Source organism: Ictidomys tridecemlineatus, chromosome 10 (genome assembly GCF_052094955.1).
Source record: "Ictidomys tridecemlineatus isolate mIctTri1 chromosome 10, mIctTri1.hap1, whole genome shotgun sequence".
Classification (NCBI taxonomy): domain Eukaryota; kingdom Metazoa; phylum Chordata; class Mammalia; order Rodentia; family Sciuridae; genus Ictidomys; species Ictidomys tridecemlineatus.
The window spans coordinates 75,794,152-75,808,233 of record NC_135486.1 but is presented as its reverse complement, the minus strand read 5'-3'; the positions used below and the strand labels follow the sequence as shown (position 1 = coordinate 75,808,233).

At 39.6% G+C, this 14,082-nt stretch overlaps 1 protein-coding gene and 1 long non-coding RNA gene across 32 annotated transcripts in view; one reads left to right on the top strand and one right to left on the bottom strand.

Annotated features, from left to right (window-relative positions):
• Celf2 (CUGBP Elav-like family member 2) overlaps window positions 1-14,082 on the bottom strand; it is a 780,843-nt gene that overhangs the window by 13,172 nt on the left and 753,589 nt on the right. For 13 of the 31 annotated variants that reach the window (XM_078023205.1, XM_078023206.1, XM_078023196.1 and 10 more), the window contains 2 exons: window positions 7,147-7,278; window positions 173-370 (listed from right to left, as the gene is read on the bottom strand). In XM_078023205.1, the coding sequence (XP_077879331.1) occupies window positions 173-370; window positions 7,147-7,278 (330 nt within the window). The remainder of the gene's footprint in view (window positions 1-172; window positions 371-7,146; window positions 7,279-14,082) is intronic. The other 18 variants (XM_078023212.1, XM_021723024.3, XM_078023193.1 and 15 more) reach the window with 3 other exon arrangements.
• LOC120887545 (uncharacterized) overlaps window positions 1-14,082 on the top strand; it is a 39,358-nt gene that overhangs the window by 22,733 nt on the left and 2,543 nt on the right. The gene's annotated exons all lie outside the window — the stretch shown is intronic.

Below are 14,082 nucleotides of genomic sequence, written 5' to 3'. Positions count from 1 at the left end.
ACCAACTGAGCTATATCCCCAGCCCAGGGCCATTTTAAAAAAATGTAAATATTAGCAATAAAGCAAGTGCTTTCCTTACGACACCTGTTCCATTCCACATCTTCTAAGTGTGCTCTAAAGGCAAGTGAGGGTAGGGCTGGGCCTGCCAGGCCCGCCCAGGGCAGGCACCTACCTTCTTTCTGGCTGCCTGCAGCGCTCTGCTGTTGCAGCAAGCTCTGGCTGTACAGCGTGGGCAGCGCGGCTGCCGCATACTGCTGGATTCCTGAGTAGGCCTGGGTGAGGGCGTCCATGGTGCCAGCCGTGCCATTCGTCAAGCCTGTGGCGCCAAGTCCTCCATTCAGAGCCGCCATACCTGAGAGCATTTGAGCAACTTTACAAAAAACCCAACAATAGAGAAGAGAAATAGCACTTATTCATTAGTGCTTTCCAAAGGAAGTTCGAGAATCATTTGACACAAGTACAACAGCAAGTGCATGCAGCCAGCACACCAATTAAACCAACAAAATCAGAAACGAAACCATGAAGAAATAAATCACAATAATGGTGGGGGAACACCTAAGCAATGATAGCCCTGTCTCCCTAGGCCAGTGATCAAAGTTCATTGAGGCACTACAGTTAGACAATACATCTTAATTCCATGCAGTGTGCTACTGGCAAGTACCGTTGTTATCTTTCTGAAATAAAAGCCCTTCTGCTTCTTAGAGCTTAGAAGCATATAAAAACACATTAGTGGCAGAGGCCTGTAACATCTGTACACTTAAATCTATTTACTGGGGATGGCTCAAGGGGTTGAGGAGGCAAAGATAAAATAAAACTTTTTTCCTTTAAGCTGTCTGATGAGATGGCAGAGCAGACGAGTTTTGTGCTCTGTAAACCAGTGAGTCAGCAGTTCCATTAACTGGCTTTCCTGAACAGTTGAAGGATGTGGTCAGGGACTAGGATCTTAGGAATAAGGTAAACAGCCTAGCTAATTTAGAATTAAAGAACAAGAGGAAACGTGGGCCCTTTTCATACTGCAGAGAACTCAAGCAACTTATTCAATTAACCAAGATTCTTGGTGTGGTTTTTAGTAGCAAATGCTTATTGCCTACATGTGTGTGCACACATGCATATTAATCAATGCCCAGGTAACCGGGGTTTCTGCCAATGAAAGAGCTTCGTGTCATGTTTTCCAGCCAACAATGACACCGTATTTGTAAACTGGATCCTGGATTTTAACCGATGGGAACTGAATATTGACCAGTAGCTATTTTGATTTTGTCCTTGCATTCTGGCTGCTTTATTCTGGTTGCTGATTGTATCACATTGTCCCCGAGTAGTGAGTCAAAACAAGCAATGCTTCATACATAGAGTGTCAACATTCTTATGAACTCAGGAAATGGAAGAGGTGACATCACAATTGCCTTTGGTTCCCTTTATGATTAAAAAGTTTTTTTTTAAATCTAATGAAAATCTTGATGGGATTAGAGTTATTAAAGTAACATGGATGAATAACTGGAAAAAATTGATAAGAAGTCTAATGAGAACAGGACAGCTAAGGTAGGATGCTTGCAAATGTATACTTCGGGATCAAAGAACACCCTTATCAATGCTACTGCTTGTCATCCACAGAAAATAGAGCAGGTGAGAAGTATCCTATTTACCCCATAAGTGCTTTTGATATTTTGTCAACTTCATCTCTTAGATGAAAAGGACAACATGCAAGATATGATTGGATCATGGCTTAATGATAAAGGACTCTTGTAGCTCCTCAGGTCTGGGATTCCTACTGGGGGGCTTGAGGAGACAGAACTAGGCCTTGGAAGGTGGTAATGGGATACATTATCTTCAAAGAAGGATGTGGAGGAGGCGAGCCAAGCTTGAAAGGCTTGAGAATGGAATAACAATTCCCTGAGAAAGAAGTGGTCACAAGCAAATGCAGCTGAACTAAGGTGGTGGCCAGCAGAGGGTCTGCTGGATCTGCTTTAAATTCTTCCTGTGAAGGAGTCTGTTCTCTTTCTGGTCATGCAAATAAACACGGTTGAAGAACCTAGAAACCTGGGAGCTCTGTGTAGCATGGCTAAAGGCCTCGGCTCCACTCTAATGTCTCCATATGTTCCTGCCACTCCATGAATGGGCGAGAGCACCCCATCTGGTAGCTTGTCAGACAAGGGCCTTGGAGTTCCAGGGCCTTGCCATGTACACCCCATGCGTGCCTTCCTGTGGTCTATAGCCCTGCAGCATGACTTCTCCTCTTTGTTAGACACACAGATGACATCTCACTGCAGTGGTCACTGGTACCCCAACCTCTAGCCCTCTTCCCTCTGGACGTAGCCTTTCTTATTTTGGGGGTCAGGAGTCTTATCTTTTACTCTGAACTCTTTTGACCAAACTCTTTTGCTCTTTTTTTTTTCCCTCTTAAAACAGAATGAACTTCATGCTCCTGAAATGATGGAAGGATGTTTAAGGACTACATTAGAAGCCTTGTGAGGTTTGAGGCTCTATTAAGTGACATTCTAGCCATGTCCTTTGTCCTTCCTGGTTACACTTCACTGTGGTTGGTTATGTTTTTAGATTATAGCCCGGGAAAACCTACCTGCCTTCTGCAGAGTTTTGTTTGCCTCTATGGATACCACATGTGTGGGAGACAGTGATGGTGGTCATCCTCTGGGGGCTGGGGGGGGGCACGGGGAGGAGTGAGTGGGCTGGCAGAGGAGGAACCAAAGGGACAGGGTATAAATGCCCAAGGAAGGACTAGTGAGGAACTTGTGCAGATAACGGAGGTAGGGTTTGGCCTCTCTAGCCCAGAGCTTGCTCCTCTATGGGATCACCATCTTTCTGGAAAAAAAATATGGGTCAGAGCTCTAACAAGTACAAATTCATTGAGAATACCTAATCTCGAAACTATCTTGGAAAATTGGGATGGGGGTGTTTGCCAAATCCTGGATACAATAATGGATTATATGATAGAGTTTGAAGAGCCAGAAAGGGAAGATTTCAACTTTTGAGAGTAGTTCCTATGAATTAACTAATGTTCTTCTATATTAATGTTCTTCTATACTCACTATATAAAGTATACTTCTATACTTACTATATATAAAACTAATGTTCTTCTATACTCACTATATAAAGATATAATTTTTAGCCCAGCTGCTTATACCTGATGACCTCTCAAAGTCCTGGACAATAGAAATGGAGGTCTAAAGAAAGTTAAGTTGAATAAAATGCTCCACTTAAAAAGAATAAGGCTTTTTTGAAAAGGCCAAATGGATTGACAATTTCCTCCCATTTAATCTAGATGAGCAGGGCTGGAAGCAAATAACTGGGGTGGAAGCCTCTGCAAGGGAGGTCTCTGGAACTGGTGGTCAGTATGGAGGTTATATAGCCTGATAACCAAGTGCTTCACACTTGGTCCTCAACCAAAAGAGACCAAGAAGCTGTGAGATTATTGAGTCAATCTTTTTAAATGACATAGACAGAGATTCCCGAAAATATAAACGTGAATGTTTTTGTGTTACTGAAGATATGGTCCTGGAAAGTAGAATTAGAGGTAGACTCCACTTATTTTCAAGCTACTCTGCCAGATTTTAAATAAGATGTGAGTAATGTATTAGGGTGTTCTCATAGGTTTGTAACCAATTCACTGGGATAAGCTTTCTTAGTACAGATGAGGTTTATCCTTCTAAAGTGTAAGCTAGTGAGTGAGAACCTAAATAAAAGTGTCTGGAACCAGGGAAATGGATGTACATACAGTTAATGGCACTTTCCTACATGCCTGTGTTAAAAGGTTACAAATGTGGGTGGACTATGTGTGCTTGTGTGTGTATCTAACCGCATACATCCTTGTAAATTCCAATGACACATATTCAAACAGTAATTTTGCAATGCAAATAACGAATGACAAGCTACAATAATGTGCCCAAAGCATCTTCTCTTTTCTGTACTTTACATAAAATAGTTCCAAAAACATTTGCCACCAGGAATTTGTGGCCGGTTATATTCAAACAATCATAATGTTAAACACTGTATAGTAAGTCATTTGGAAGAATTATGCAATTTAAACAGGAAAAGTAAGGATGCCACTTGACTTACATTTAAACACATCAAATCAGGTACAGACTTGGGTGGATGTATCTGCATAAAGTCTTCATCTTGGTTCAGATATTAGTATACAAAATGAGCCTAGGGAGCTTTCCATGATGTAGAGGTACCTACTGTTATTCTATATTCTTTATTATACATTGTTCTATGTTACTTCTTCTGATCTTGCTGATTACTGCTTTTATCTTTAGGGAGCTGTATTTTTTAAGCTCCTCCGTTCATTAAAGTATAAGGGAAGAAAAAGGCTATCAAATTTGAACAGTTTAGAGGATAGGAAAGGCAGCAGAATACAACAGACACTAGTATGGCAATATGTAAATCAGTGGATGTGTAACCAATGTGATTCTGCAATCTGTATACGGGGTAAAAATGGGAGTTCATAACCCACTTGAATCAAAATGTGAAATATGATATATCAATAACTATGTAATGTTTTGAACAACCAACAATAAAAATTAAAAAAAAATTTTGAACAGTTTAATATAGGTACTTATCTGCTAATGGAAGAGTCCTATTAAGGCAGGGGTGGGGACTCTGGCAGGGAGGAGGGTCAAATCTAGGCCAAGCTGAGTCAGCCACCTATTCTCTTGCTGGCTTCTTTGACCATGGAAGAGATAGGTCTATTCAGAAAACTAGTACTCTCCTCAAGGTAGCATGTAATGGCTCCTGGGATAGAGTGGGTAGAAAACAGCAATGACCTGGAAGCTAAGGTCAACTGTTTTAGAAAGTCACTGTTCAGGTGACCATTCCTTGATTGCCTGCTTTGAGACTTATCCTGTAGAAAAGGTAGCACTGTCATTTCTTGAGGAATAATGATCTGAAAGGGGATGATATTCTATCAAAGAAGGTTTTCTCTCAATATTTAATTTGAGACAAGCAGCAATTATTAGTTCCAAGCCAAAGTTGAGAGTGTAAAAGAGCTCTGTACTAGTAATACTAATTGAATGAGAAGGAATGTATATTTCCATTTGTGCCTGAGTTTTGGTTGAATTAAACATTTTCCTGGTTTGTACTGACTGTTAGGGGTTATTAGAAACCAGAAACATTCTTCAATTCCCATGAATGGTACAGACTCTATTAACCCAATGGCAAAGAATTCAGAGAAGCAAAACGATTTCAACCTGTCGTCCTTGCCAGAGCAGACTTGGTATAACATAAGACTCCACACAAGAACTAGCCGTGGTTTCTTTGGCATTCAACAAAGTCCCTCTTGTGTCCTCACGATAATGATGGGGAAAGCCCAGCGACGTACAACAGAGTAGGGTGGAGGGGAGCAGGACACAGACGAGAGGACATACACACAGCAGTCATGAGCACGTGCTGAGGAGGACAACCATTCCCACTGGCCTGTTACTCTGCAGACCAAGGACAGGCAGGCGATCAAATCAAAGTCCTTGTTTGAGGGGAACTAGGTCCTGGGGCAAGAGAAGCAGCATGAGGGGATGTGCGAACACATCCTCAGCCTATGTGAGGACAGTGGGCTGGTGCTTCTGTAGGACGGGGCAGAGAGGAGCTGTACCAGAAACAGGAGGCAAGGCAGTAGGGCTCCTGTTCAGCTGCTGGAGAGCGGAAAGGCCGGAGACAGTTCTAACTGGAATGAAACATTCTGGTGGTCAGATGGTCATGTCATGTACTCTGTGCTAACTGAGAGCCATCACATTTGGAAGGAAAATGTTTCCTTTTCTCTGTGCTCAGACAAAACTCATTCCAGATTTTTCTTTGTTTTTCTCAGAGCATCTGAATTAAAGGCTTTAATGAAACCTGAACATTTCCTACTTCTAAACATGTGATTTATTTTCTTATCAGGTTAATTTGTATATGGATGAATTTCAGACTTTTTTTTTTTTTTAAACCAAACAAACTGCATTGGTATTTTTGAGCTTTCAAAGTATAAAATTTTTGGAATTTTTGGCTTAAAAAATTATATGGTCTGATCACCCTTTAAAAACAGTTTACGTATTGAATCACAGATTAAAGTAGGGCAAATAATAAGTGCCTCTTTTATTAAAAACTAAAACGGGCAGGTGTTAGGTTGTCCAGAGTCTCTGATAGGTATGTAGGTCCAAAATTCCTCAGAAAGCTCTGCTGGCTGTCATGGACCTCCTAGGCTTGGCTACTTTCAGGCCCCAAGGTGACTGAATGGAGAGACAGGAAAATCAGGCGTCCCCTCTGTAGGCTGAGGATCAGCTTCCTCAGTGCAGGACCCCATGCCAGGCACAAGCCTAAAATATGACTTAACCTTGGGCCTGGGCAACACTCCTTTCATGGATCTAAAATGGACAGGCAGGAGCAAGGTCAGGTGAGCTACATAGCACAGATCCTAGAATTCCTTAGTGAGTTCACATGTTTCAGAACCAAGTATAATTTGGTAAGCTATTTGCCTTCAAACCTGTTTCACCCCCTTGCAATTAAATTATGCCCCTAATTTATACAGTCACTGCTCTACAGTGACCCATGCCCACAGGTGCTCAATGAAGATTCCAGATGACGCTCTTTCCAGCAGCACCTCTCTTCTTTTTCTTTTCTTTTCTCCTCGGTTTCTTTTCCTTTAGAGACCTCATTCCCCCCCTGTGTAATTGTAAATACTGTTTGGATTTTCATCCTGGAGGGCACCTTTAAGATCTTCTTATCCAGAACTACTTTTTTTTTTTTTTCCAAGTGGAGACTCTGAAGCCCAGAGAGGGAGCTGTGGTTGGCCTGAGTTCCTACAACTGATGGGCAGCAGAGCTGGACACAGTGTCTCAGCCTAATTTTCTATAATTACATACTGCCTCGCAGCAGGAGAAAATCAAAACCCAGACAAACTCCTTGAAAGCTGAAAAGATCTGTCAATCCCACTATGGGTGAGGACTTACAGTAGCCGGTACAAAGAATTGGGGGGTGGGAAGGGGCTGGGCATTTTTTGAAATAAAATGAATGTAGGTAGCTTTGGCCTGTCAAAGCATGTGCTCCTCCATCCCAAGTTTTAGTTCTCCCCATTCCATATCCTTTTTAGGTCATTTCTGGATGGCCATTTTCTGTGGAGAATTTGGGGGAAGGCTGTCCACCAGAGCAGCAAATACTCACTGTTTATGGTACCTGCTAGTGCATTAATATTATTCAGTCCAACAGTGGCTCCAGCCAGTCCTTGCAGAGTCCCAAGAGAAGTCAAGGAATTCATGGCTGCACCAGCAGTGGAGTTGGGGGTTGAAGCAGCCACTGAAAAACAGAAGAGAAAAGGGAGAAAAAGAGCACAGATGAGTGCAAGCCAGCTGTCCTGGGAAGCAGTTTGCCTTCATCACAGAAAATGAGGAGTCACTTCATCATCATAAATCCACAATCCTCCCTTGTGTTTTTTGGGTGAGAGACAATGGGATTATATGCATAGCAATTTTGACATTAGATCTGGTGATTAAAGAGATCATCATACTCATAGCTGCTCTCTTGCCAATGCAGTGAACATGCTCACTGCTGGATAGTAGGGAAACCTTTGTGACTGGGAGGCCTGTCATTTGCATGATCTTCCATTATCCCCACTTTAGGACAGCCTCTGTCCCGTTAGCTTCCTTGTCAACCAGCCTGAAAATTAATATCACAAAAAAGGGGCAGAGATGGGGGAGTCAAATGGCAATTCTTGGCTTTCTTATCCGTACAGATTTGCCTAGTCTGGATATTTTATATCAATGAAATAATAAAATGGGATCTTTTATGATTAACTTCTTTCACTAAGCATAGTGTTTTCAAGGTTTGTCTCTGTGGTGACATGTGCCAGTACCTCATTCACTTTTTGCTGCTGACTTACATTCATTATGTGAATAGCTTTATACCTTGTTCATCCATTCTTCAGTTGTGGACCTTTGGGTTGTTTCCACTTTTGAGCATTGTGAATAATGATGCTTGAATATTTGATTTCAACTTTCTAGGTAGGCATGCATGGTTTTAATTCTCAACTATATTAAGTATATCTAGGATTGGAAATGCTGGGTCATATGATAAACCTATTTTTAACATTTCGAGGAACTATCTAATATTTTTCAAGGTGACTTTCCAAAATGCTTTTTTTTAATACCCCCAAAATGGTTTCCCAAAGTGGTTTTCTAGAGTAACTTCCTTTTGCATTTATGATTGCTTCTCAAAATGAAAAGTGCCTTACATTTGTATGGGTTTACAGTCTGCTAACCTTTATCACAGACAGTGTTTTGCCTTATGGTGATGGAGGTCTGGCTAAACTTGATTCTGCTAAAAGAAGCACTTGGACTGGGTGTAGTGGCACACACCTGTAATCCTAGTGATTCATGAGGCTAAGGCAAGAGGACTGTAAGTTTGAGGACAGCCTTAGCAACTTATTGAAACCCTGTTTCAAAGAAAAAAAAGGACTGGGGATGTAGCTTAGTGGTAAAGTGCTTCTGGGTTCAATCCCCAGTATCAAGGGAGTTTTGGGGAAGCAGCACTTGGTCCATTTCTAGCTGTGAATGCTGAGCATGTGGACTTCCTTTCCATCTAGCATCTAGGATAGCCCGAGTGTTCCTGCCCAGAAGAACTCACCCCTGTGCTGCCTTCAGAGACCACACAGCCCTGCTTGAAATGCACCTTGTTTGTGGTTCCTTTTGGATGAGTCAAATCAGATTTAAAAAAAAAAATGAATTCCCCACCTTGTCAGATTTCATGAAAGGCACTGAGTTCTGACAACCTTACATTGTTATTATTTAAGAAAAAAATTTAAAGAAAATTTTATAAATCCAAGTCAATGTTTCTGGTCCTCTTATATTATGAAACTTTTCAAAAGCAGCAGAGACAATAAAACAAAATCCTTTAGATCCACATCCACGTTCTGCAATGCTCAAGAACCTATCTAACCCTCTTTGTAAGTGTATTTTAAGGTAAATTTTAGACCATACATCACCTCACTGACATACTTCATATTGCAGTTCTAAAAATTATTGACTTTTTGTTTTAAAACCAAAAACTTGTGCATAACAAAATTAGTAATAATTCTTGGGCTTCAATATGAAGAAAGAATTTGGTGAGCTGGAAGATAGATTTGTGGAGATTTATACCTAAATGAGAAACAAAATATAGGTGATCAAATGATATGGAATAGATCTAATGTGTCTAGTTGAAGTTCCTGAGGGAAAAAAAAGAATGGGAAGAGTAATATCAGAAGAATTAGCAAGAACTTTCCAGAACTGGTACCCCCTCACCCCATCCACATATCCAAGGATCACAATGAATTCCAAGCAGAGAAAATAAAAACAAATCATGGATACACCATAATGGAAGATGCAGAACACCAAAGATGACAAAAATGGCCAGGCAAAACCAAAACAAAACAACCCTCAAAGGAACACAATTAGCCATCTAATACCTGGCATGTCACTATTAATAATGGGAGGCAGAGTGTAGTAGTATGCTGAGATAAACAAACTGTCAACCTAGAATAGCTAAATAAATGTATTTCATCAACATTTACCTGTCAAATTCGCTCAATGTTATTTAATATGCTTATATGTCCATTAAATTTCACATTTTGATCAGTTTCTCACTTCTGAAGTTTATCAATGTGTGGTTATTTTTCATAATCAATTGCTTTTTCATTTTCAAATTTTTAAAAATGGTATTAATTTTACTTCTTTTTCTGTTGCATGCTAATAATTCCTACCATCTGAGGTCTTGGTGGCTATGAATATGTCTTACTATGTCTGTTGCTTCTTACTCTCAGTTCATGGTTTACATGTGTGCTTTGTGGTGTTTTTATTCTGAGCTTAACTCTCTTAGAATATTATTTCTGGGAAGTCTTTGAGGCTTGGGTTCAAGACAGGCCCTTTTGAGGATGCTTTACATTTGATTCTTAAAGGTCCTAGAGGAAAGGACAAGCTGGGGACCTCTTTAAATAGCCTGAGGATTTTTGGGACCACCCAGATAAAGCTGGGTTGCAAGCTCATGCACTATAATAATTCTCGGGGAGATACTCTCCTAGTTGTACTCGACACAGATATTTCTTCTGTATCGTTTCCTAAAGGGGAATATTTCTTGTTTCTCTTCCACTAAAAGCTTGGCCTTTTGGTGTTTCAGACGTGTAGAGGGATGGCCTCCCATTAGGTACTGCAGGTGGGCTCTGGACTTGTGTGTACTACTCAGGTAGCAGGAGCTTCTGAGAACTGTTGCTCAAGTTCCTGATTCATCAAATGTCCTTAAGAGGAAGGCATCTTCAATGTGCTACTCATTTCTCTGGGCTGCCTCTTTTACTTCTTATTGATATCTGTATATTCTACTAATTATTTTAGTTTTTGATGTGATTAAAAATATTCATAACAATAACTCATTATACATTTTAGTTTTCTTCAGTGGGAGGGTCTTCTGATGACCTAGTCCACCTGAACTGCTAGAAATACAAGTAGTCCCCATGTGCCATTTAATATGAGTCATATACATATAACAGTCCTTACCAGATTGCTGTGCCTGTGAATAAAGCCTATCCCCAAAGCATATTTGGATTCTAAACTAGTAACAAAGACTTAGAAAAATCCACACAGTTTTAAGTGACACAAGGGAAGCACTTCTAGAATGGCAGTATGAAGCTATCTAAGGCGCTTGTCCCCAGTGAAACAATCATAGCTGGTGAAATTTGTAAAATTAAACTATTTAAAAGTCTCTGACAATTGTCCTAAGTGCATATACAAACATATAGAGATTTTTCTTAGGAAAACTTACCAAAGCTCAGTAAGAACAGAGAATTTGTGGCACTGGAACCATAACAGGCTTCCTTACCTGGTACCACTTCTCCCCTACCTCCCTGAAGCTCAGTAAAATGGAAGCTCTACTCTGGGCAAGTATGGTCAAGAAGACAGGTCAGGCCTTTTAAAGAGGTCCCCAATTTGTCCTTTCTCTTAGTATCTTTCAGAATCAATTGTAAAGCATTACCCAAAGGGCCTATCTTCAACTTCCCAAAAATAATGTTCCAAGATAGTTAGGCTCATAAAAAAAAAAAAAAATCACAAAACACAGCTCCAAATCTAGGGTTGTGGTTCTTTCAGGAAAGAGCAGAGCCCTGGCATTTCTAATCCCCCCCACCCCTTTGCAGGAGCTGTTTTCCTCAACCAGTCTCTGCTAATAGGCAGAGTTCTGGCTCCATTCACCCTCACCACTCATTTATAGGCTGGAGGTTCTATTCTGTGAAAGGTAAGCCAAGAAGACGAAGTGTTACCACCCTAGGACAGCAACCCTCATACAGACCCGAGGAGTCATTCAGAGAAAAGAAGGCTGCTGTCCCTACAACAGCTCTGGAAGAGTGACACTCAGATTCTGTCTAGAGGGTGAGCTAGGCCTTAAGAACAGAGAGATCCACAGATCTTCTGGGGGGAGTGAATTCATTTGGAATAAAGTATGAGAAAGTTTAAGCCTAAGGTGCTCTTGGAAACAAAAATTTTCATGGTGAACAATTAAAAGGAGGCTGACAGCTTCATGACAGCAGAGCAGACCAGCTAAGAGGAGTTCCTGAGGTCAGAGCAAGACTCAGACCTAGCTCAAAGAGGACGCTTACAAAAGGGACTGGCTCTAATTAGATCAGACTGTGGGGACACTATATGCTACAAGGCCAAACCAAATAGAGCAAGCAAGTAGCTGAGGCTAACAAATGGATGCGACAGCCAGAAATTCAACAAAGATCAGGCAAAGAGGCACTCACACAGCCATTTGGAGGAAAGATCCATTTAAAAGGAAAAAGCAAAATGTCACTCAGCCTAAATCTGTGCCTACTGAGGAATGACATCAGAGCCACACTTAGGGGATCAGATCTCACTGAACTAGTTTTGCTAAGTTGCTAAGCAAACAAGAAGCCAGTCAGGGAGGGAGTGGAGTGAGTGAGGAGGATTAGTATCCAGAACTCCTATGAACCATTATCTAGAATGTCCAGTTGTTAACAAAAAATTATAGACCTGTAAAGAAACAAAGTATGACCCCTGCAGAGGAAAAAAGTAGACAAAAGGAAGTGTGTTTGAGAGGGCCCAGATATTAGACACTGCAAAGACATGAAAGCAGACATTATAAACATTTTCAAAGAACTAAAGAAAATCAATACTTAAAGAATTAAAGAACATGGCAGTGTTTCATCAAATAATACTAACCAAAAGAGCAATTATTAAAAGAAAATGGAAATTCTAGAGCTGAAAAAAGAATTGAAATGAAAAAGTCACCATAGGGCTCAAAAGTAAGTATGAAATGGCAGAAAAATGAGTGAACTTTTATATTTATAGATACTGTACATTCTGAAGAATAGAGAGAAAAAGAAAAATGAACAAGCTCAGAAATATGGCATACCATTAAGCACACACATTCATACGTATATTGCATATACTGAAAGGAGAGAGAAGAGACCAGATAAAACATTTGAAGAGGTAATGGCTTATAATTTTCCAAATTTGATGAAAAAAATCAACACATGCAAGAAAATCAACAAACTCCAAATAGGATAACTATATAGTAAAAATTCTGACAGCTTTTACTATCTTGAAATAAGAGAAAAAAAGACTACTTATGTACAAGGGAATTCCAGAAGTTTCACTACTCACTTCTCAGCATAAACAATGTTAACATACAGTTCAAAGTGCTGAAAAGTAAAGCAAAACAAAACAAAAACAATCCCCCCCAAAAACCCCACAAAACAAAACCCTATCAATTAAAAATTATATCTAGCAAATGAAGGAGAAAGGAAGATGTTCCTAGATGGGGGGTAGGAGGATAAAATTCATTGCAAGTAGACCTGCCTTACAAGAAATAATGAAGTTCTTCAGGCTGAACACAAGTGATTACAGATAGTGATATAAATCCACACATTAAAAAACCTCCACCAATATAAGCAGTTATGTAATTATGAGAATATGATTGCAGTTTTCCTCTTGACAAATTAAAAATTTAGTTGACTAAAGCAACGTATATGATCATATTGGTTAGTGCATAATACTGAAAATGCACATATTTGATAATAACAGCACACAGGAAGTGGGTGGGTGTCACTGTATTGGAGCAAGGAAATATACCACATGATAACTTGAGTCTGCAGGAAAAAATAAAGAGAACTAGAAATTTAAATAAGGTTCCATAAGGACTCTGTAAATAAAATATGTACTTTCTCGCCATTCTTTTAGTTTATTCAAAAGACATAAGATTTTATAAATTAGTAAATGTAGCACTATGTTATTGGTTTTTTCATATATAGAAACATAATATGTAAATAAACAGCAGAATAAGGAAGGATGGAAAAGAATTACATACGAGGAACATTTCTGTATCTTGCTGAAATTAATATAAACTGAAGTAGATTTTGATATGCTGTATGTTAGAACCCCTAGAATAACCACTAAGGAAATAAATTTTAAGAACATTGAAAAAAACCATTAAATTAAAATTTTATGCTAGAAAATATTTAATTAATATAAAACAATAAGGGAAGACTAGACCGACATGAACATAGAAGACAAGAAGTAAAATGGCAGGCATAAATTCAACCATATTAATTTTTTTTTTGTACTGGGGATTTAACCTGGGGGTGCTTAACCACTTAGCTGCACCTCAAGCCCTTTTTATTTTTAATTTTGAGACAGGGTCTCATTATGTTGCTTAAGGTCTCACTAAATTGCTGAGGCTGACCTTGAACTCCTTGAACTAGTAATCCTCCTGCCTCAGCCTTCTGAATTTCTTGGATTATAGGTATGCACTACTATGCTCAGCATAAGTTCAACCATATTCATAAAAGCAGTAATCAAAAAGCAGTTATTTTCTTAAAAGCATTTATCACATGACTGCATTTAACCGTAAATTCCAAAAATAAGATCCAACTATGGTGACTAAAGAAGACACACTTAAGAGTCAAAGATATAAACAGAAAATATACATGCTTCTCCACTTGTAATGGGATCATGTTCCAGTAATCCATCATGAATTTAAAATATCGTTAAGTCAGAAATGCACCTAACCCACCCAGCCTACCTACCCCTAGCTTGGCAGCATGGAACACTGTGGAGAGGA